The sequence below is a fragment of the Squalius cephalus genome (assembly GCF_949319135.1).
Source record: "Squalius cephalus genome assembly, chromosome: 25".
In the NCBI taxonomy this organism is placed as follows: domain Eukaryota; kingdom Metazoa; phylum Chordata; class Actinopteri; order Cypriniformes; family Leuciscidae; genus Squalius; species Squalius cephalus.
The window spans coordinates 14096438-14117847 of NC_137146.1; the positions used below are offsets into that span (position 1 = coordinate 14096438).

The window sequence follows — 21410 nt, forward strand, 5'->3', positions numbered from 1 at the left end:
CCTTTATTACATCTCAGACAACTAAACAAATCTACCATTTGGAAAATGTCACCAGACAGTGTAGACAGAGAAACTGAAAAAAAGCTGTATTTCTGAATACCTCCAAATGACATTTTAAGAGACTTTAATGTAGAACACAAAAGGAACACACTGTATGATTGGTCTGAGACAGTTCATTCATAGAGAAACGTCTAACAAACAGCTGGAGGTGAAGACTGTCACACCAAACATAACTGGACAACTTGGGACACCAAGGCATCTAAATACAGCCTCATTACAAAGTACAGTCAAACAGCCAGCATATGAATATGAAACACTACCAACTGAAATGTGCAGGCCTATTAGAGAAGCACATCTAGGAGGGTTTCCTCTCCAAAGACAACTAATAGTGCAAACAATAACAGCCAGTATCAGCTGAGATGAGTCTTGCTTCAGTAAACCTCTGAGCTTATCATCTTGCAACCAAAACTTCCAACAGGAAACGATTACTCACCCACAACTCCACTACTGATACAGATATTATTTTGCAACCTCTTTGCATGCACATAAAAGGACATAGAGAACTTACAAATGAGATTCATTACTGCATAAACAACAAATGGAGGTTTTAAACTAGTAGTTTGCATCAATTGGAGCATGTTGGAACTTGGAAGAGGTTTTTTGACATGAACGATATCCTTAAGTCAACAATTCATTGACAGGTTTGGTTCACATGCTTTAAGAACATGCAACTGCAAATGTTTTAAGGAACAAAACAGAATGTTGTTCAATAAACTGAAGGTTAAGCAACAGAAAATCAAAGCAGACCTCTGATGATCCTGAAGTGCATGGATCCAACAGATGGTGCCAATTGTCGGCTGCGAGACATAGCCTACTGAACTTCTCTTTCCTCGTTAACTCTAATTCATTGATCAATAACGGACACAAACAAAGAAAAAGACTGCAGGTTTGACTCACCGAATGGTTTATTCCCCACATGAGAACACTGAGCAGAGGGTCGCTGGCACGAAACAGCTTCACTTTCTGAGCCACAAAGTGTTTCTTCTTCGTTTTTGTTTTGCTCGCAAACGATGAGACAGTGTTACCAGCCGAGGCCATTGTTGGTTGTATAACAATAAATTAACTATCACACAGTGACAAGTGCTTTAATTAAGCTAGTGGTGTCCTAACTGTCTCTTAGTAAAATATCATTTGGCATAACGTTCAGTTAGCTAACTAACCGCAGCCAGCTAGCTGTACCAACTCAACTATTAGCTCGCTGGACAGATGAATAACTCGCCAAATGTGCTAAAACAGTCTGCTGTTATAACATTAAAGTTAAGAGCAAAACGCGGTGTTATCTTAAGTTCTCGCCCGTAAACTGCAAAAGCTCCTTAAGACTTCATTAGTAAGCCTTCCTTACTTGCTAACTAGCTAGCCTGACAAGCCAGCCTCCCCTCGGGAGCTTTTTTTAACACTTCACTTAAGAAAAAACAGTAAAAAATACTGACGGATACAACTGAAAATAGAGAACGAGGTGTAATCTGAACGACGTCAGTCTAATTTGAGGAAAAAAGAGCGGGTGGAGAGACATCCACTGCAGCGCTGCTCCATTAGCATGCTAACGCACCCCAGTCAGGCTAAGCCAGCAAATATGTCTCAAGCAAAATCCCACTCCCACTTTCTTTCTTTGTCGTTTGTCTGCCCCGAAAAGATGTTTACTTTTAGACGAAGCCAGTATTCCGAGCGTGGAAAGGGTTCGAGTCTGAATTCGGTGTGAATTTTGTCAGCTATATCTACATTGCTTGAAGTTGGCGTATCCGGCTCATCCGCACTGCCCGACTGAAGGACTGACAGCTACACGCACGCGCGCGCGCACGCACACACAAACACACACACATTTTTAATTATATCTCAAATCTTAATTTTAATTGAGGTCAATTAAAAGTATTTAGTTTTAGAGAAGGAAAAAAAGAATACATGGCTAGAATAACCTAAATAAAATAAAACAAATAGTTTCTTGTTTAGGATAGATAGATAGATAGATAGATAGATAGATAGATAGATAGATAGATAGATAGATAGATAGATAGATAGATAGATTAAAGAGACGTATTGCGCAGGTGCATTTTAGTTGTACTTGAAGATTGGGTTAATTTACCAAAAGTCAAAAACACACTGGGTGGGTGTGTTGTATAGTATATCACATTCATATAACTTTATTTTGCTCCTTCTTGCAACACCCACTGCTGAACATGCTCATCATTCCAGCGAGCATGTCACGGAGTGGGTGGTGTAGTGTAGGCTAACTGTCCATGAGTCTGAACATGAATATCATCAGAGGTCCAGGTCTACTTCAATGACAGCTGTTTTTCCAACGAGTCCATACCATTTTAGATGGAGGAAATTTTTCAACAATATAGAGTAAATGCTTTAACCCGCATCAACTAAATTCCTTGTTCATATAGTTTCATTTATTAAATAAAATATTTTATTAAATAAATATAATTACATAGTGTATGAGTAATTGCATTTAATAAATAGTGCTTTCGGATTAAATTCAATTATTCTAGAACAATGAATAAGACATTAAACATACTAGATTTCGAACATATTACTGCATTTTTCATGATTTAATTGCACTATTGCTGTTGATAGTTACCAGAAAAGCTTGTTATTTTGATGATGACCCATTTTTTTAACCTTTTTCGCGTTTTTTCTAATTATTAATGTAATTATTTTGTATTATCATAATTGAATAAATTATTACATCGGACCGGAGCCACCTAACGGTTCATGACCGACATATTTAAAACAAATAAATAAATAATTGTCCAAGTATGTTTCAGAGTGATTCCTGCCCCACCTACAGGTGAAGTGGTAAATTACACCTGTCACATAGCAACAGCAGCTAAACAGAAAACCAACCACACAGCTTTCAGCGTAGCAGGTAGGCCTATTCTTTAAATTGTCATTTAATATGTTTATGTTATTATTTATCTTTTTTGAGGGTTTTCTGTGTAAGTTGATTTACTGTTCCTTATGTAACGTTAGTTTGGAGTTTTTTGATATCTAGATGGGGAAAAAAGTCAAAAAAGAGGCCGAGACATTCCCGAAAGATGTGGTGAGAACATTTTTCACCGCTCGTGTGATTTTCCAGGGAAATATTTATACCTTTTAATAACTGTCAAGTTGTATTGTTTCAGTTCGACCCTCTTCCTATCGAGAGCAAAACAGCAGCGACAGCGGTTCTCATGCTCAGCTCTCCTGAAGAAGAGGTGCTGGCAAAAGCTTGTGAAGCCATCCACAAATTCGCAGAAAAAGGTAACAGTGTCATCCAGTCTTACAGTCTAAGGTCATTGACAATTTTGCCGAGGTAAGTGCTCACTATGTTCCCCTGTGTGGCTCTCCTTTATTGATTCCTGTTTGCGTTTTTGCTGTCGTGCTGATATATTTTTAGGTGATGAGAATAAGACTTCTTTGATGTGCTTGGGAGCGATTGAACCTCTTTCTCGTCTCATATCTCACGAGGACAAGACTGTGCGCAGGAATGCTGTCATGGCTCTGGGCGTCATGGCTTCTAACAGTACGTAGGATACAAAAATAGGCACAAATCAAATCAAAGAATGTTCAGCAACATAGTTTTACTTTTTTGTTGGCATATTTAAACAGATGAAGTTAAAAAGTGTTTGAAGACACTGGATGTGATACCTGCAGTCATCAGCAAACTGTCACCTGAAGGTACATGCTTTTTTATTTATTAACGAATTCAATGTGCATTATATATATATATATATATATTTAAGCTGTTTTTAATTTCTTTTGCACATACCTTTCCTGCCACCTTCTTTTCCTCAGAGAATGTCGTGGTCCATGAGTTTGCCACATTGTGTTTGACGTCATTGTCAGTGGACTTCTCCTGCAAGGTCCAGATATTTGACCACAAAGGACTTGAACCTCTTATCCAGCTCTTGTCTAGCCCGGATCCTGATGTGAAGAAAAATTCTGTGGAGTGCATATTTAATCTTGTACAAGTAAGACAACAGATGTCAGAGTCAGACGGTCTGTTATGAATCAGACTAAAAGGCATTTGTCAGGGTGGTATTTTACAGCACTAACAAAACACAGTTGTTAGATGAAAATTGAATTTGAAACTATATGTATTTTCGATGATGAAAAGCATAACCCTTTGAATTCCAGAAGGACGCTGTTAAAATCAATTGTTTGTGCTCTTTTTTGCTTTGTGCCCACTCAGGACATTGAGAATCGAGCGGCTGTGCAGCGTCTAAATGGACTCCCCCCATTTCTGGATCTGCTGCGCTCAGAGTTCCCAGTTATTCAGCAACTTGCACTGCACACCATAGAGAACATCACCACTGACAGTGAAACCCGTGTGGCCTTTAGAAATGCACAGGGCTTTGACAGAATCCTGGAGCTCCTTGCGACCAAAGTAGGCTAATTATTCTCATCTGAATTATTCATGAGCATTTAGCCATTTCAAAACGGCTCCTTAGTCACCTTCATTACGAGCAATCAAACTTCTTGTATGCAAGTTGAGGACAATTCAAGCCATTCAATCAAAATCAAGCAACACATGATTGAGCAGTAATGGGAGCGGTGTCTCCTCCCTATAGGAGTTTATTGATCTGCATGAGGGGGCTCTCAGGGTTATCTGTAACTGTCTGGAAGACAGCGAGTCCATGCAGCTTATTCAGACGATGGGCGGCCTGGAACAGATACTGCAATTTGTTGGCACGACCACACTGCCTGAAGTGCAGGCTAATGCAGTTAAAGCCATAGCCAGGATGGCACAGAGCAGTAAGAAAAAATCATCTTATCTCTTTACTTTTTTTGACAAATGACAATTCATGCTCTATATTCTGTCAGACAACATGTGCGGTAATTGTTAAACAGCTTGTCACTAGGGCTGTGCCATTAAAAGTACATCTTTGTACCTCATGTAAAATTAATTTTAGTACCTTAAAGATATACTTTGCCCAAAAATGAAAATTCTGTCATAATTTAATCACCCTCGTGTACTGTATCTTCGAAGAGAAGATATTTTGAGAAAGGTCTCTTTTTTTTCTTTTTTTGCATACAATTGAAGCCAATGTTCACCAAAATGGTTTGGTTACCAACATTCAATTTTTTTACTTAAAAAAAAAAAAAAAGATTCTGCAGACAAAAATAAGTCATACAGGTTTGTAATGACATAAGGGTGAAGACAGAATTTTCATTTTTGGACAAACTATCCAGAAGGGTACATATTAGTACTTTTAAATTTTAATTTTAGTACCTTAAGAGAACATATTTTTACATATTGTAAGGGTACCGTTAAAGTACTACCTGTATATGTAACTGTACAAATATGTACCCTTGAAGTAGTAATATGTCCTCTTAAAGGGATAGTTCACCCAGAAATGAAAATTCTGTCCTCATTCACTCACCCTCAAGTTGTTCCAAACCTGTATGAATTTCTTTGTTCTGCTGAGCACAAAGAAAGAAAGGATGCTACAGTACTTTAAGGGTACATATTTGTACTTTATCGTACTATAAGAGGATATATTAGTACTTTAAGCGTGTATAGGCTATTTGTATTTTTTTAAGGGTACATATTTGTACTTTAAGGTTGTATATTAGTACCTTAAGACGACATATTATTATTTTTAGGGTGCATATTAGTACCCTAAGGGTACATATAGGTGTAGCTTAAGTTTTGCACATTTTGTCTGACAGAGTATAGAAGTAGAAACTAGTATAAAGCAAAAGGAACAGGTTTTTTTTATTTATTTATTTAATTGTGTAAAAATGTCTTTTTTTCAGGTGAGAACAGAAAAATTCTGCATGACCGGAATGTAGAAAAAGCCCTCACTGATCTTCTCATGCAGGAGAATGAGAGTGTACATACTGCTGTTTGCCAGGCTGTGGCAGCAGTGAGCAAAAACCTTTCCAGCAAGGAGACCTTCAGATGCCTGGGTAATCTCATTTACATCAAGTCTCTCCAGACTTATTTCCCTTTTTAATTCAACCTGGCTTTAGTTTTGTTCAATTTATCATCTTGTCCTTTTGTGTCATTGAAGAGCTGATGTGTCTGTGCGTTTCAGATGCGATCGGGCCCATCGTGCAGCTGCTGAACAGTGAAGGAAGTGAGTTGAGAACGGCCGCCGCAGAGGCCCTGTCCAGCCTGACCAACAGCAACAATCTCAATGCTTAGTGAGTCACAATCTTGAAGTGCAATAAGATTGTATAGTCAATAAGTAGATTGCTCAACCTTTTCTTTTTCCCTTTTCAGTGCTATATATGATGCAGGGGGTGACAAGCTCTTGGTTCAACAGCTGCGAGACAGCTGCACGGAGGCAGCTGTGTATGCGGCATCAGTCTTGACAAACATGGCATCGCAGGAGGAGCTGCGCAGAAGCATTCTGGCCCATGAAGCTATGCCAGCATTGGTGGAGCTGCTACACTCCACTGACAACAACACACTCATCAGTGCCATGCAGGCTGTGGCTTCACTGGCCTGTGATGCAGAGGCCAGGCTAGAGGTAAAAGACTCAATTTCAAAGGTTTACACAATCGCCACTGTTTATAAGCTGAGTGTAGAAAAAAACGAACTTTTTATTCTGGGTCAGGGGTGTGAAGGACGTAAATGGATACTGTTCTACATTGCATTATGTGCGGTTTCTGGTGATTGTTTTTCTGTTTTTCTTTACATGTAGCTGAGAAATGTTGGAGGCCTGTCACCTTTAGCTCAACTGCTTAAATCGATCCATGCTGAAATTCGGAGAAATGCTTGCTGGGCAATTAGTGTGTGTGCAAACGATGAAATAACAGCCCTAGACTTATGCAATGCTGGGTAAGCATGTGTTATGCTTTAATACACTAAATGTTTCAAGTTCAACGTTTCTATATATATTATACTCAAATGGATGTAATCAGCCTTCGATTTAAAACACACACACACACACACACACACACATTACCTTGAAAGGATTTTAATAGGCTTTAGATGTTTACAACATTAGAATGAACTGTTAAAGCAAAAGCAGTAGATGGCAGTAAATCCCAAATGTCAGAATTCTGGAAGAAAGTGAAGCTTTCTTTAGGAACAGATGTTGCATTTGTGAAAATTCTTTAAACGTCTTATTCCTGTAAGGCATCTGGACATTTTACATAATTCACATTATTCTCAGTAGCAGCCATTTTCGTTATATTGTAATCACAGTCATTTTTTTTTATTTAAATCAATTGAAATACATGAAGTACATTTGAATAAATAAATGGAAGAACAACAAATACCACCATCATACAAAAATAGTTTACAATTTAAATAATATAATTTTGTCTCACAGTTTTTTGCATTACATTATGTTTATATTTATACGACAATCGGCAGATTAATTGTGTAATTTTCATAAAAATAATATCATATATATAGTACTACTACTCATAAAATATTGATGATGCCAAAACATTATTCATTTCTTTTGATTCGACATGTTCCTGACAGGTTTAGAGAAATTATTTTTTTTACGATGTTTTTGGCTGTTTAAAGGGATAGTTCACTTTGAAATAAAATTGTGGTATGTTTTAGCTTACCTCAAGGGCATCCAAGATGTAGGTGTCTTTGTTTCCGCAGTAGTTTCAATTTTGATATTTTTAGGTCAAACCGTTCTTGTCTGTCAGTCATATAATGCAGGTCTATGGTCACCACCTCAAAGAGCATGCACACAGAGAAGTCCAAATTAAACAATTCCCCATCATAAGTACACATTGATGGCACGAAACGAGCGGTTTGTGTGAGAAAACGAACAGTATTTATATCGTTTTTACCTCTTGTACACTTTCCGGCGCTTGCGCAGACTAAGCCAGAACGCGCGCACACGTCACACACCAGGAAGCGTGCGCGCCCTCAGATCACTTGGACGTGGTTGTGTAGAGGTAAAAACGATATAAGTACTGTTCGTTTTCTCACACAATCCGCTCGTTTCGTGTCTTAGGTCATCAATGTGTACTTACAATGGGGAATTGTTTAATTTGGACTTCTCTGTGCATGCTCTTTGAGACAGTGACCACAGACCTGCATTATATGACTGACAGACAAGAACGGTTTGACTTAAAAATATCAAAATTGAAACTACTGTGGAAACAAAGACACCTACATATTGGATGCACTTGAGGTAAGCTAAAACATACCAAAATTGAATTTCAAAGTGAACTATCCCTTTAAGGGTAACTTCATTGATTGTTGTGTCATTTGGTTTTGTTGTCATCAATCTTACAGAGCTCTAGAGATACTCCAGGAAATCAACCTGTCACCACACCGTAACAACAAATTTAGTGAGCTGGCACTACAGAAGCTTCTGGACAGCAGTCTATCGCTGAAGTATAGTCTGACAGGACACCTGTCAGCCAGCGATATAACCACTGATGGCTTCTACGACCCTGGACAGGTCCAAATGTGATATTATTTCTAGAAAAAAATTAACCCTCAATCGTAGAGGTTGCAGAAACCAATAACTCTTTCTCTTTTCTCTTGCTTTCTCTTCCTCCTTCTGCAGATAAGAATGGGTCATCAGGTTCCTACCTTAGAGGATATATCAAAACAAGCGGTCAACCAGCATCGAGCCATTATTGCGGTTAATGGGAAGCCCCCGGATCAGTATGTTAAGGCCAAGGGTTATGCTTAGGAAATCCAAACCTGCTGTTTCAAAATACCGTTACATAAATCTTCCTCGAACGTCGAACATTGTATTAAACAGCTCCACAAATGGCAGTTTTCTTCACTGATACAGTGTATTCATAGTCATTTTGGGGGCACACTTAGTCTATTTTCATTAGTATTTAGATCTCTTTTCACTTCTGCAATCTCACTTTAGCGACAAAACAAGCTCTTTGTGGAGAATAAAGACTTTCAGAGCCCGTCCTCTTCCACACCATTAGTTCTACAGCAGCACACTTGAATATTAAATAGCTCTGTTGCACAACAGATAGATGTAGATAGATGGATTTCCCCCCAGGGGAAAATTCTTTTGCACGCATTGGCTCTGGAATCTGGCCTAGAGCTCCCACAGGAGAGATGGGAATTCTGCCACTGAGGCCCAAGCATCGCAATTTATGCTCAGTTCAAGTTAATTACATTTAATGATTCTAAATTGTGAACAGAACTTGACTTGACTGCTTTAAATTTTTGTTTTTGTGTTTGTGGATTCGGTTCTACCATTCAAATTAATTGAATGCCAAGTGAGCACATAGGTCATTTGATCCACAGCTCTAGGAAATGTTGTGAAGTAGGTTGCTGTTTTTGCTTAGTGGATGTTAAGGTTTAAAAATGCTCATTCTTTCTTTCACTTCTATCAGATTTATTACCAAGAAACCAGATGATCATAAGCCAGACAGTCCAACAGAAACTACTGCCTCATCTGTTATGAGCAGCACAAGGAGCAGCAAAACACCAAGGTGTGTGTGTTGTGTATACTTATAGATGGGTTTCCTGTAATCCATGTTTCTCGCTCTCATCTCTCTTTCTAAAGTAAAATGAAGGGAAAGGGTCACAAAGGGGATGAGAAAAAGAAGGATGAGGATGAGAGTAAGTCACAGCAGGAGACGGTGGTAGATGAAACATGGAGCTTGCCGTATGACGCTGCGTTTCATAACCTTCTCAAGGAGGCTGCCGAATCCATCTCGCCACTTCAGGATGAGGTCAAAATGTATACGGCTTTGGCCATGTGAGTTTTTTTTTTCATTGTCATCCCATATTCAACATCCACATGGCTGAAATGTGACAAGTGATCATTTCTCACAGGTTAGTGTGTGAGGCAATGGGCGGCCAGGTTGAGCCAGAGAAGCTGCCTGACTTCCTGTGGGAACTGCACATTAGTCAGCTGAAGTTTGAAGCCTGTACAAACATCGTTCTCATTGGAAAGATAAAAAAGGGCACCTATTTTCATAGGGCATTGCTTTTCAAGGTAATATGCTCCAGAGATTCTTTGAGCTATTGACAGGACCCTCTCTTTGCTTGACTGTGTATAAAACTGACCTGACAGTGACTTTGTTTAACCAAACACATCTTCAGGACTGTACAAATGTAATAACCATAATCTAATTTGTGAATATTTGGTGGGGTGTGTCCCCATAAATGTCTGTGGTGGTTATGAATTTAGCTGCAGCTGATTTTTTCTGCCCATTTCTGTGTAAGAGATTAATTGCAATACCTTTTAGGTTCTTGCGGACCGAATTGGGCTGAGCTGCAGTCTCATTAGAGGAGAATACAACTGTGCCTGGAACGAAATCCTCATCACTGGTCCAAAGAAACATCATGGATACTCTCAGCCTGAAAGCTATATTATAGATCTCATGCACCAACCTGGAAACCTCATGAAAAGCAACTCACCAGCAGCTCTAGCATATCAGACCATTTAATAGCAATATGGTGTCTTGAGAAACAATGAGGCGGGTGGCAATGAAGTGGTTAAGGCATATTTTTTAAGCCTTTTTTTAAAATTATTATCATCTGTTGAAGTGAATAAAATCATAATAAAGTATTATCAAAACTAATGTGTACTCTGGTCAAATCTCCGTTCCAGTGAATTATCTCTGATGATAATAACTGGTTGAGGAAGTCTACGTCTCTCTCCCTTATGAAGGTCAAAGTCTCAATAATATCCTTATAAGAGTGAAAACATTCCGATAAGACAGAAAACAAGGAGGAACTCCAAAATCAAATTAGTAAAACCTTCGACATGCATGATGCGGTTAGTCTAGTTAGTCTTAACTAACTTTTGCGGTTCTTGCGGTTAGTCTAGTTAGCACTAGCTAGTCGTTAGTGCACCTAACAAAAGGTGCAAAGTTTGATCAGTTTCAGCCAGTCGACCGTGACCCATAAAGTGTGTGAGTTGTGACCGTTTTCCGGTGGTCGAGCTGTGAGGGGGGGAATGAAGACAACTGAGCTCAATTCAGCTTCTTTTCAGTCTATTGAGTAGCCCATGTTAACTTAACTAGTGGAGAAAGTCACTGCATGAAATAATATGTCGAGAAAAATGTCACGTTTTCTAGTTCGCGTCTCCTCTATCGTTTCCAGCGGAGCGACTGCCAAATCAATTTTACCTCAAAAAAGGATATTTGTAGGGATTCGGGTGATTTCTACGTCAACGGGTAGGGTTTTATTTCGAACTACATTATGTAAAAAATGAATTGCCTCAAGATATTCTTTCAATTGTAATAATATTTTGTGTACTTTAATTTTTGTGCAATTGAATTTAGTTATCTTGAGAGTCGGTGCAAAGTGCAGTTATTCTAGTCATGTAGTTCAGAACATGCATGCGTGACCTGATTACTCAAATAAGTGTTGGCTTTTGAGAAAGGCCTGCAAAACAAACAGATTATATGATGCATGATTTTTCAAAAAATAAAATAATAAAATTAATACATATTTTATTACCTCTAAATCAACCTGTGTTGTAAATAAAAAATGCAATTCAAATACAAAATAGCAGCTGTTAACTGATAGTGATCTTAAATCTATAAGTAAATAATATTATAATAATAAATAATATATAATACCACAATTCCAATACTATCAAATCAGTGTTGTTAATGGTGTTGTTTTCTCACCAGAAATGTCACTTCCTAGAGAATGATGTCATTAAAGACCAGACTTTTGTTAAAGGGATACTACAGAAGACCAACATGATGGAATGTGAAACCTGTAAAGCTGAAAAATTGTTACTGATTAAAACAATATTCCCAAGATGACATTTTCTTTCTTTAAAACACTTTAATTAAATGTAAAAAGAAATAAACACATGGATTACTTCTTAATAAACTGCTTTTATTTTTTTATACAAATCTTTACAAATTGTGGGTTTTATATGTAATCCAGTGAACATATAGCCAAGGCAGTATGGGGAAACCCAGGCTAGTGTACATATGTGATGGGGACAAAAATGTACTGCTTTTATGACTGTTTGCACAGGTTTGCAGTCATTGACACGTTATGACCAGTCCACAGATTGGCAGAGGAAGCTGACCCCAGAACAGTATGTTGTTACGAGAGAAAAAGGCACAGAGGTGGTAAGTTAACAAAGCAATAATAATGTTTACAGAACATTATGCAAGATGCATGTGTATACATATGCAGAAAATTGCATGAATACTTTCTTTCCATATTTCTCTATGAAAGTACATCACTTTTATTTTCTAGCCATTTAGTGGCATCTACCTGAATCACAATGAGGTGGGTATGTACCACTGTGTTTGCTGTGACTCCCCTCTTTTTAGGTAAGAATAATTTTTTTTTAAAAAAAGACAATTAAAATTGTGTAATACTACTTTAAGACACTCTGATAACTTTATTGACAGTATTTACAATTATAACAAAATATATATAATAATATATGATAAATACAATTCTGCCTCTGGCTCCAATAGCTCAGAAGCAAAATATGATGCAGGAACTGGGTGGCCGTCCTTCTCTGAGGCTCACGGGACATGGGAAAAAGACGAGAGTCATGCCAACATTGTCCGTCGCCCTGACAACTCGCTTGGTAGCACAGGAACAGAGGTTATCTGCAAACATGTGAGTGCAGGACAAAATTACGTCAGCCAGTTTGGTTATTTTATTAGCAACGGTAACACAATGTACCGAGTAAAAATTCCACTCTTCATTTCAGGTTCCCAGACACCATTATAACATGTAATTTTGTTTTATAGTGTGATGGCCATCTTGGACATGTCTTTGATGATGGTCCAGATCCGACTGGCCAGAGATTCTGCATCAACAGCGTAGCTCTAAACTTTAAGCCCAGAGAAAAATAATGCAGAGACATCCAGCAGTTATTTCCCTGGAAAGGATTTTACAGTTATACCTTGAAAATAAAGAAAACAAATAGCATTTGAATAACAAATCTTCATTGTATATGCTATGAGTTACAATTTACAAAAAAAAAAAAAAAAGAAAGAACCTCAAAAGGTGTCATTATTTTCCTGTCCACTGTAACGTTGCATTTTGAATGATATCTTGTATTTTTGCATACCATAGTACGGTACATTAAAATCTGAAAATGCACATGCTTTACACTCTTAAAAATAAATGTTCCAAAGGTTCCATGGATGTAAAAGGTTCTATTGATGCAACAAGAAACTTTCCTTTTAAAGGAACACTCCACCTTTTTTTCATATTAAACTATGTTATTCCCTTAACTAAGACTAGTTGATACGGAATAGCACTTGGGAGCACTTCGACTCGGCGCAGTAAAAAGTCACGTTGGTTCTAATGACAGAAGTGAGAGGGAGAGGGGGAGAGGATTTTTCAGGCGTGACTTTTTACTGCGCCGAGTCGAAGTGCTCCCAAGTGCTATTCCGCCATACATTATAGTTATCCTTTTTACCCGCTTAGAAAAGTGCCACGTTTTATTTTGTGTTACCATACTTGGTCGTGTAACTACTCGTGTAACTGTATTTAAATAGGGAAAACGTGGAGGTGTTTGGTCGCTTCTAACTTCATCTCTGTTTGGTCCCTAATGAATGAACTGGGCTAAGCTAAGTGCTATCAAAGTGTCGCCGCGCGCCAGAGCGATTGAGTGCACGCACTGAGACGAGAGAGGTATGTATCAACTCGTCTTAGTTAAGGGAATAACATAGTTTAATATGAAAAAACGGTGGAGTGTTCCTTTAAGAGTGCACACTGTAAAAAATGATATGATCAATAAGTTCACAACATGTGTTTTTACATTGCTTTAACTCATCAAAACAAATTCCAACTTTTTTCATGAGTTATACAAGATTCATCTAATTTTTTAAGTCAGTTTAAAGCTACACTGTGTAGGATTTTCTTCCATCTAGCTAGAAATTGTTTATGACTACCAACTGAATATTACTTTCTAGCCCCTCCCATTCCGAGGGGGTTTTAACTCCTATGGTGGCCGTATTATTTCAAATCTGCCGGCAGTCGCGAGTAATCTCCCCCTCGCATTCGTCACGGTGCCACTGAGTGTAAAAACACGAAGAGCGAAGCTTGAATTTCCAGGTATGTCCCTCTTTGGCTAATGTATTTTCAAGATGGAGGCGCAACATGGCTGCCGCCATTCGAGCGACTCGCTCGTATGTATTCTAAATGGCAGATTCTACGCTTACGAGAATACTTGATTAGTTGGTAGAAGTAATTACACATTAATGGGCACATATCATTTTGAAAGAACAAAGTGGTTTTTGCTAAGAATCAACTTAAAAATTACACAGTGTAGCTTTAATGTAAATGACTTAAACATCCAAGTTGATTGTAATTACTTTGTTTTTTTTTGTTTTTTTACAGTGAATGACAAAAAGTTTGTAAATGACATGTTTGGTTGTATTAAAGTGAACATAGTCAGAAATCGACTGTATGTGTATTTGTGTGGGTTTGTCTAGGGGTTAATGATAAACCTGAGGAGAGGGTCATCATCCTAATCTGTGTGGCAACACTGGACAGTTGACTGACTCTTATTAGCAAACTTCTAACAGAGCTGTAGTGGAGGATTGGTATAAAGGGTTTTAGTAAAGCAATAGATAAAAAACAGCTGATTTCATGATTCGCTTCTGGCTCCATCTGTTCTTTGTGCTCGGGTGGCTCGGTTTCTGGGAGCCTGTCGAGGCACGAAGAGCACGTTTTAAACCAATACCACCAAAGCCAAAGAAAACCGAGGCAGAAAAAGCTATTGAAAGACTAGCTCCAGGTCAAAACATCAACATTGATCAGGTATCTTTCAACATCCTTTATTTCATAGCATTTAAGTTAATTCGTTTTGGCAAACTGAATAAAAAGAGTGCATCATTTGAACATTATTCACATTGATAGGCCCAGTGTTGTTTCAACAGACTGCAGATATATTTCTTCATAAATGCTGTATGCACACAGTTTATTACTGAATTATATTTATCTGATGTATATGACTGAAAAAAATCACTCTCTCTAGATGAGTGGGAAGTGGTACCTGCTTAGTGTAGCATCACGGTGTAGGAATCTTCTGGAGAGCGGCTTCAAAGTGGAGAGCACGACTGTCACTTGGACTATCACTGGTGACAAGGTGTCTGTCAGCACTGTGAGAAAACTGTAAGTAGCCAGTAGCCTATACTCCTTAAGTCACAAGGGGGAGCAATTTACTCACTGAATTCAATACTCCCAGCTGATCTTAGTTCACTTTATAATCTAGCTTGATTACTCTCAGTACTGGCCCTTAAGTACATCTTGGCTATGTGACTTAACAAGATCAAGTTTTTTTGTTTCTCGAAAAAAAAAAAAAAAAATTCACAAACTCAAACACAAACTCGCCAGTCAGAAGTTATGACTATGAACCTATTTAATAGGTCACCTATGCTTGCCATTATTTAAAGGGTTAGTTCACCCAAAAATGAAATTTCTGTCATTAATTATGTTAATTAATGTCGTTTCAAACCTGTAAGATTTCCGTTCATCTTCGGAACACAAATTGATATTTTTAATGAAATCCAAGAGCTTTCTGATCCCCCATAGACAGCAACGCATACCACTTCCAAGGCCCAGAAAGGTAGCAAAGACATTTAAATAGTCCATGTGACAGTGGTTCAACCTTAATGTTATAAAGCGACGAGAATACTTCGAGAATACTTCGGGCGGGGTCAGAAAGCTCTCGTATTTCATTAAAAATATCTTAATTTGTGTTCCGAAGATGAACGAAGGTCTTACAGGTTGATGACAATGACAGTAAATAATTACATAAATTTCATTTTTGGGTGAACTATCCCTTTAAATAGTAGTTCTGTTTAGTCCCCTACAGTCGCCTATGGGCCTATAACAATTTATAATGACAATAATCAGAGGTTATGGCTAGTATTAAGTGATGCCGCCCCATGTTTGCTATTTCAATAGTATTTTTGTCTAGTCCCCTATAATGAATGCAACTGTATAACAACCTAAAGTCAAGCAGTTAGTCAGAAATCTAGAATATCGCCTGATGTTCTCCATGCTCCATCTAACCCGAGCTCTATGTATTTAACCCTGAACACAGATTCGTGGAAACAAAACATGGATTCAACAGTCTACTAGAGTCAATCATTTCAGAGATGATCAGAATAAAATCAGATACAATTATTTATTATTAGTCAGGTAAATGATAGTTTACACATTATTGGGGACAGAAGGCCATTTTCATCAAGGACCCTGCAGGGCGCCCCCTCCACAGTAAGCAAAGTAGGCTATCTCTAAACTCCTAAAACCTTTTGGTTTACTTCTGTGGGGATAAGATTTCAATTGATCTCAGCATGTGGATTGAAAAGAGGGGAGAAGAGAGAATGAAAGAAATGCAGATCAGACAGTAGGTGCTCTACTCAGCCTCAGATTGTGATTGCGCCTCAGATAAAGATGCTAATTTTGCAAGAGAGAGTTCAAATGTTAATTTCCAGAAAAGTCCTTTGTTTTCTCAGAGAATAGCCCTCTATGTGTCCTATAGGCAGCTCGGCACCAGCCTTACACTCGTATAAATATAGCTGATGTAATTAAGCAAAAGCATTGGATAGTCAAGAAACAACTTGCTTTCTCAAAATAATTTAAATTGCTAAGACATGTCTAAAATATTAAATCATTCAAACAAAACCATAAATATAAATAAATATGTAATAATATGTAATATATATATATATATCATTTTAAATGATAATTTATATATATTCATCCATTGTGCTTTTCCCCCATTGTTAGCAATTTTCAGTGCTGGGAAATCAAGCAGGACTACATGAAAACAAAGACCCCTGGCCAGCTCTTTCTCAAAGGTATCTCCACTGACCACCAGACCAGAGTTCAAAGCCTGTCGTTCTTACCACTATCTAACTGATGGTTTTTCTTAGTTGTGAAATTTTCATTGACCTGGACTGCTTACATCTGACAATCGGTCAAAGGAAAATGTTTGGGAAAAAGCTCAGAAAATCAGCAATGTTGAAGTATACTTTCTTAAAGGTCTTTTGACAGTAGACCTATGTTTAACTCATTATAACATAATGGTTAGTGATATTGAGGTTATGATTAGGGTTTTGTTTAATGTCAGTTTCTTATGCACAGTTTATGTGTATAAGTAGGCCTACATGTGTAGCCTATATCAAGGACACTGTAACAAAGTGTTTCCAAATAGCTGCCTTCATTTCAAACAGTAGCCTATTTATTGTTTATAATTTAAACCCTAAAAAATAAATGCCACTAGGTTTGATTTTTTTTTACCTAATATGTCATTCAAATGTTAAGTGTCAAAATCTTTTTGGGGATACGGTCTTTTTTATCATCCTCTTATTCAGGTAAAAGACCTACTGAGGATATGGACATAATGGTGCTTGAGACGGACTATAGCTCATATGCTATGTTGGTTTTGAAGAGAGCAGGGAAAATGACCATGAAACTATATGGTAGGTGTTCTAGTGTCTATTTTAAACGTCTCACACCCCATCCTTTATTGTCATGATAGCATCTGTTTGTAGGCTAGTATTTGCATTAGGGCTATCTAGCCTATAAAAAGGTCATTTGTAAAACATATTGTGGAGTAGCCTTAGCTATTGTGGAAAAGTGCATTGTTTCAATAAAATATCCGTTTATTTTGAAAGGACGGTCGAGTGAAGTTCCTGATAATATCGTGGATAAGTTTGAGGCTCGTGCAAAGACATTCAATTTGGGATTGGATGTCATTTTCCAGTATCCCGACTACGGTGAGAAAATGGACAAATAAGCCTATAAAATAATTAATTGCCAAACACTCTTTTTGACTCTAGACTCTTTTCCAGGGTTCTGCGAGTCCACAGAAAAGGTCCTGGGTAAGATCTAAATTTGTTTGTTTTTAATAAATGACATTTCATTATGTAGGCTACATTTACTGAACGATATGTTGGCATATATTGTGAAGTAACCAAATAATTGTTACATTCTAATATAAATATAACTGCTTTCTGATGTCATATTCGCGAACGAAACGTTAATTTGTAACGGTTCTTTTTTTTAATGATTCAAACGTACCGATTCGCAAAGCGTAGCCTATATAAATAATCGACACATTAATATAGGCTACATCATTGACACAATATACAAACTATTTTAATACAGAGTAATAAACTGTTTAACTGAATATTTCACTACGTATAATGCTACAATAACAAGTAAAACCCTGCGCGAAAGGTTCTGCGAACTGATTCAAACGAATCGATTCGCTAAACGACTCAGATTTCTCAGTGCCGTCAAAGAATGTAGTAGGCTATATTCTAATCTACAGACTCTTTTGTGCCGTTGCTTGGAGTCAGGCCACATTTGCTGATTGGCTGAAGGAAAATTTACATCCTACAAAAAGAGCCAATCCAGGCATTTGTGCATCTCCTGCTTGTTAAAATCACGTTTTCTGTTTTAAAGGCATGTGCTGCCAAACTTGCATAACCTCAATTCGGTTTTGTAACTAAAAAAAAAAAAAAACTGCATAATTTTGTATAATCTCTATTTTTGCCTAACAACTCTATAATTTCTTCTCCACCAGATATGACCTAAGACTGACTGGCCAGTATTGTTGATTGTGAGCACTGTGGGAATTACAACAATAAAGTTATGTAATCTCAAGGTTGTGTGTGTTTTAAAAATTATATTTTATAGTTTGATCATGAACAATAGCATTCAACATAATAAGCACTATAATAAGTAGGACCAACAAGGCGCATCATCCGATAATATTAGATAACATCCTTGGTAATAAGCATTGAAAGTGGTGATTTTCCTAAGCCATTTTGATGTAACAAAAAAGTTCTTATAAAACAAGACAAAGGAATCTTGTTAGTGTGGTTTGTGATGTAACTCTCAAAACAAGACTCTGCCTGCCCACACTTTTCGGAGTTACACAACACAAGGGGTAAACATGTTGCACGTCCAACATTCCAAAAAGTATCCTGAGGAAATCATTTTCTTATGGAAAAGAAATGAATTAGTTTCAACTCAAAATGAGTTGCTTCTGCAGCACCTGTCATATAATACTTGATACATGAAAATCAAAGAGCAAATTCTGATTCTGATACAAAGTATTTTTGAAATTTTGCTTTGCATTTTATAACAAACACTTTTATTTAGTCTTAATTCAGACATAATTTCCAATCTACCATTCAAAAAAGGTTGCTGCCTTTTTAAGTTCGATCAACTTGGATATTTAAGTCATTGCAACTTAAATTACATTAAACTGATTAAAAAAGTTAGTTGAATCTTGAATAACTTGTAAAAAAAGGTGAAAATTGTTTTGATAAGTTAAAAGCAATGTAAAAACATATGAAGAGTTCAGATGCAAAAGCCTCTAAGTGCCATCTGAAATTTTCTTCTAGAATGATCATTTTTATAAAGCTTGTATATTTAGGTTAAGTGAATTAATAGGTCATTTGCATGGCCATTTAAGTGAAATTATTGAACTTAAATATACAAGCCTGATAAAAATGTTCATTCTAGAAGAAAATGTCAGATGGCACTTAGAGGCTTTTGCATCTGAACTCTTCATATGTTGTCATAACTTATTGATCATATAATTCTTTACAGTGCAGGAATAAATTTAATTTTATAAAATATATTAAAAACAGGCTTTTTAAAAGTGTAATAATATTTCACAACCTTGTTGTTTTCACAACATTTTTGATCAGATACATGCTTGCACGTGAGAGACTTCTTTCACATTAAAAATGTTTTGCACGCATTCTGAAGGTCAAAAGGGGGCATCAGCCCGAGGGGAACAAAAAGCATTAAAAGTGCTCACGAACACCCACATATACCTGGAAAAATCCACACGTGGATGTTGCACGTTGTGTAACGACTGTAATTATCATTCCTCCTTTGGAGGTGGGACTGGGAGGGACTGGAGAAAGGAGGGATTGAGGGGCTCACTGAGGATAAAACAGGGGCTGCCATTCGTTACATCCACACAGCCAATTTTTCCTTCCGAACTGCATTCAGAGAGAGAAACATAGACTTCTACAGCCATGACTGTCGCGATGAAGATGCTGTGCGTTCTGCTCTGTGCGGTGTTCGCCTCCGCTGAAGTCATGCCCATGACTGACTTCGACCTGGAAAAGGTAAATTATCTCAGTTATTAATAAGATTTGAGGAAGTTCTCAGGTTAAGTTGGACTAAACTCTTTGTATTCTCTCTAGATGGGAGGAAAGTGGTATCTCATTGGCTTTGCTACAAATGCAAAATGGTTTGTCAGTCACAAGGATAACATGAAAATGGGAACTGCCATGCTGGTGCCTACCGTGGAAGGAGACCTTGACCTCGCTTACGCGAATCTGCAGTAAGCTCAAGTTAGCTTTATTACAGTTTTGATGGTGTATCATGGTTACAAAAGAATATCTGTAATTGCTTCATTTGTTTCTTAGGAGTGACGGTTCCTGCTGGAGGATGTCGCACCTCGCCAAGAAAACCGAGACTCCAGGACGTTTTGTCTTCCACAGCCAGCGTAAGTATTCCTGCTTTTGCTTTTGGTCAGATTGTTTTTTCTCATCGTACTTTGTTCCTTTGGACTAAATGTGTTCGATTTGATCAGGTTGGGCAAATGACAATGACATGCGCGTGGTTGACGCCAAATTTGACGACTACGCGATCGTTCACACCATCAAGACCAAGGGAGATGTGTCGGAGGTTCTCAACAAACTTTACAGTAAGAGCTCGCTTTGCACACAGTATAGATGAAATGTTTTTCACAAATATATGCTTAACGAACTCTTGAATGTGTCATTAACACAGGTCGTACCGCAGAAATTACTGACGACTTAAAGGGGAAATTCAGGCAGTTCTCTTTGGACACCGGCATCCTTGAGGAAAACATTGCCATACTGCCAGCAAACGGTACAGTTTTAAGATTTTAATCGATTATCAAGTCCGTTTCAGTTATAATACATAATATATAGGCTACATATAATAATACATTAACATTTTACTGTGAACTGCTTTTACAGGAGAATGCTCAGTTGCCTGAGGATCTCATCAACCAAATAAGGACAAAGACAACTTCAGCTGGACTGATCATTTCATCTGAAAACAGATCTGAATTTGCTGGCCTTAGTCTGCTCGGTTTTGGTCTTTTTCACTTTTGTGCCTTAAACACAGTATGTTGTTTCTCACATGATGACAAATCAATTTTACAACTCCAGAGCTTTTTCAAAGGACATCTCAAGCAGGGGGACATAATGCCAAAGCATTACCTTATCCAAATTATGCATTTTACATTTCAGTTGGAACTCATGTTTCTTTATTGTCTGCAAATTTGTTGATGTTGGTCTTGTCACTAATGCCACACATGCAAAAAAAAAAAAGTTTTTTTTATGAACAGTGCTTTCATTTTGTTGTTGTTGGTGGTTTTGTTTACTGCTGTTGGATTAAATTGGTTTACAAATGTCAAATGTTGGTGTGAATCATTCAAATTCTCAAT

General features: G+C 37.5%; 5 protein-coding genes across 7 annotated transcripts in view; 4 read left to right on the top strand and 1 right to left on the bottom strand.

The window, feature by feature from the left end:
* Positions 1 to 1840, bottom strand: part of pip4k2aa (phosphatidylinositol-5-phosphate 4-kinase, type II, alpha a) — a 28841-nt gene extending 27001 nt beyond the window's left edge. Inside the window, exon 1 of the mRNA XM_079863968.1 lies at positions 958 to 1840. Within this exon, the coding sequence (XP_079720094.1) occupies positions 958 to 1098 (141 nt within the window). The 5' untranslated portion in view covers positions 1099 to 1840. The remainder of the gene's footprint in view (positions 1 to 957) is intronic.
* Positions 1841 to 2874: 1034 nt separating this feature from the next.
* armc3 (armadillo repeat containing 3) lies at positions 2875 to 10525 on the top strand. 2 transcript variants are annotated; one of them, XM_079863462.1, is made up of 18 exons: positions 2875 to 2929; positions 3034 to 3103; positions 3186 to 3303; positions 3440 to 3565; positions 3652 to 3720; positions 3838 to 4013; positions 4235 to 4429; positions 4614 to 4797; positions 5803 to 5955; positions 6084 to 6192; positions 6272 to 6521; positions 6696 to 6832; positions 8261 to 8429; positions 8538 to 8638; positions 9337 to 9435; positions 9510 to 9704; positions 9782 to 9944; positions 10198 to 10525. In XM_079863462.1, exons 2-18 carry the CDS (start codon positions 3056 to 3058, stop codon positions 10396 to 10398), a joined length of 2493 nt encoding a protein of 830 aa, XP_079719588.1. In that variant the 5' UTR covers positions 2875 to 2929; positions 3034 to 3055; the 3' UTR covers positions 10399 to 10525. The 2 variants fall into 2 exon arrangements, with proteins under 2 accessions (XP_079719588.1, XP_079719589.1); XM_079863463.1 differs by having other exon boundaries at positions 2896 to 2929; positions 3056 to 3103.
* Positions 10526 to 10672: 147 nt separating this feature from the next.
* On the top strand, positions 10673 to 14351 carry msrb2 (methionine sulfoxide reductase B2). 2 transcript variants are annotated; one of them, XR_013820204.1, is made up of 6 exons: positions 10673 to 11130; positions 11951 to 12048; positions 12179 to 12255; positions 12406 to 12553; positions 12688 to 13163; positions 13319 to 14351. XR_013820204.1 is itself a non-coding variant. In XM_079863400.1 (5 exons), the coding sequence occupies exons 1-5, from the start codon at positions 11004 to 11006 to the stop codon at positions 12790 to 12792; spliced, it is 555 nt and encodes a 184-aa protein (XP_079719526.1). In that variant the 5' UTR covers positions 10922 to 11003; the 3' UTR covers positions 12793 to 13185. The 2 variants fall into 2 exon arrangements, 1 of the variants encoding a protein (XP_079719526.1); XM_079863400.1 differs by lacking the exon at positions 13319 to 14351 and having other exon boundaries at positions 10922 to 11130; positions 12688 to 13185.
* Positions 14352 to 14382: 31 nt separating this feature from the next.
* c8g (complement component 8, gamma polypeptide) lies at positions 14383 to 18759 on the top strand. Its single transcript, XM_079863399.1, has 7 exons — positions 14383 to 14710; positions 14928 to 15064; positions 16688 to 16758; positions 17275 to 17382; positions 17578 to 17679; positions 17755 to 17784; positions 18492 to 18759. Exons 1-7 carry the CDS (start codon positions 14540 to 14542, stop codon positions 18500 to 18502), a joined length of 630 nt encoding a protein of 209 aa, XP_079719525.1. The 5' UTR covers positions 14383 to 14539; the 3' UTR covers positions 18503 to 18759.
* Positions 18760 to 19746: 987 nt separating this feature from the next.
* Positions 19747 to 21144, top strand: LOC307153261 (lipocalin-like). Its single transcript, XM_079862564.1, has 6 exons — positions 19747 to 20055; positions 20134 to 20273; positions 20359 to 20438; positions 20526 to 20639; positions 20726 to 20827; positions 20938 to 21144. The coding sequence occupies exons 1-6, from the start codon at positions 19963 to 19965 to the stop codon at positions 20955 to 20957; spliced, it is 549 nt and encodes a 182-aa protein (XP_079718690.1). The 5' UTR covers positions 19747 to 19962; the 3' UTR covers positions 20958 to 21144.
* The last annotated feature ends 266 nt before the right edge of the window (positions 21145 to 21410 follow it).

Bases quoted from the DNA above. Each gene is read 5' to 3' on its own strand.
- armc3 (XM_079863462.1), top strand. From the start codon at position 3,056: ATGGGGAAAAAAGTCAAAAAAGAGGCCGAGACATTCCCGAAAGATGTG. The intron at 8,639-9,336 runs GTATGTTAAGGC...CACTTCTATCAG, and splicing joins AATGGGAAGCCCCCGGATCA to ATTTATTACCAAGAAACCAG. The intron at 9,945-10,197 runs GTAATATGCTCC...AATACCTTTTAG, and splicing joins ATAGGGCATTGCTTTTCAAG to GTTCTTGCGGACCGAATTGG.
- msrb2 (XM_079863400.1), top strand. From the start codon at position 11,004: ATGTCGAGAAAAATGTCACGTTTTCTAGTTCGCGTCTCCTCTATCGTT. The intron at 12,049-12,178 runs GTAAGTTAACAA...TTTATTTTCTAG, and splicing joins GAGAAAAAGGCACAGAGGTG to CCATTTAGTGGCATCTACCT. The intron at 12,554-12,687 runs GTGAGTGCAGGA...TTTGTTTTATAG, and splicing joins CAGAGGTTATCTGCAAACAT to TGTGATGGCCATCTTGGACA.
- c8g (XM_079863399.1), top strand. From the start codon at position 14,540: ATGATTCGCTTCTGGCTCCATCTGTTCTTTGTGCTCGGGTGGCTCGGT. The intron at 15,065-16,687 runs GTAAGTAGCCAG...CCCCATTGTTAG, and splicing joins GTCAGCACTGTGAGAAAACT to CAATTTTCAGTGCTGGGAAA. The intron at 17,383-17,577 runs GTAGGTGTTCTA...TTATTTTGAAAG, and splicing joins AATGACCATGAAACTATATG to GACGGTCGAGTGAAGTTCCT.
- LOC307153261 (XM_079862564.1), top strand. From the start codon at position 19,963: ATGACTGTCGCGATGAAGATGCTGTGCGTTCTGCTCTGTGCGGTGTTC. The intron at 20,056-20,133 runs GTAAATTATCTC...TATTCTCTCTAG, and splicing joins CTGACTTCGACCTGGAAAAG to ATGGGAGGAAAGTGGTATCT. The intron at 20,640-20,725 runs GTAAGAGCTCGC...TCATTAACACAG, and splicing joins GGTTCTCAACAAACTTTACA to GTCGTACCGCAGAAATTACT.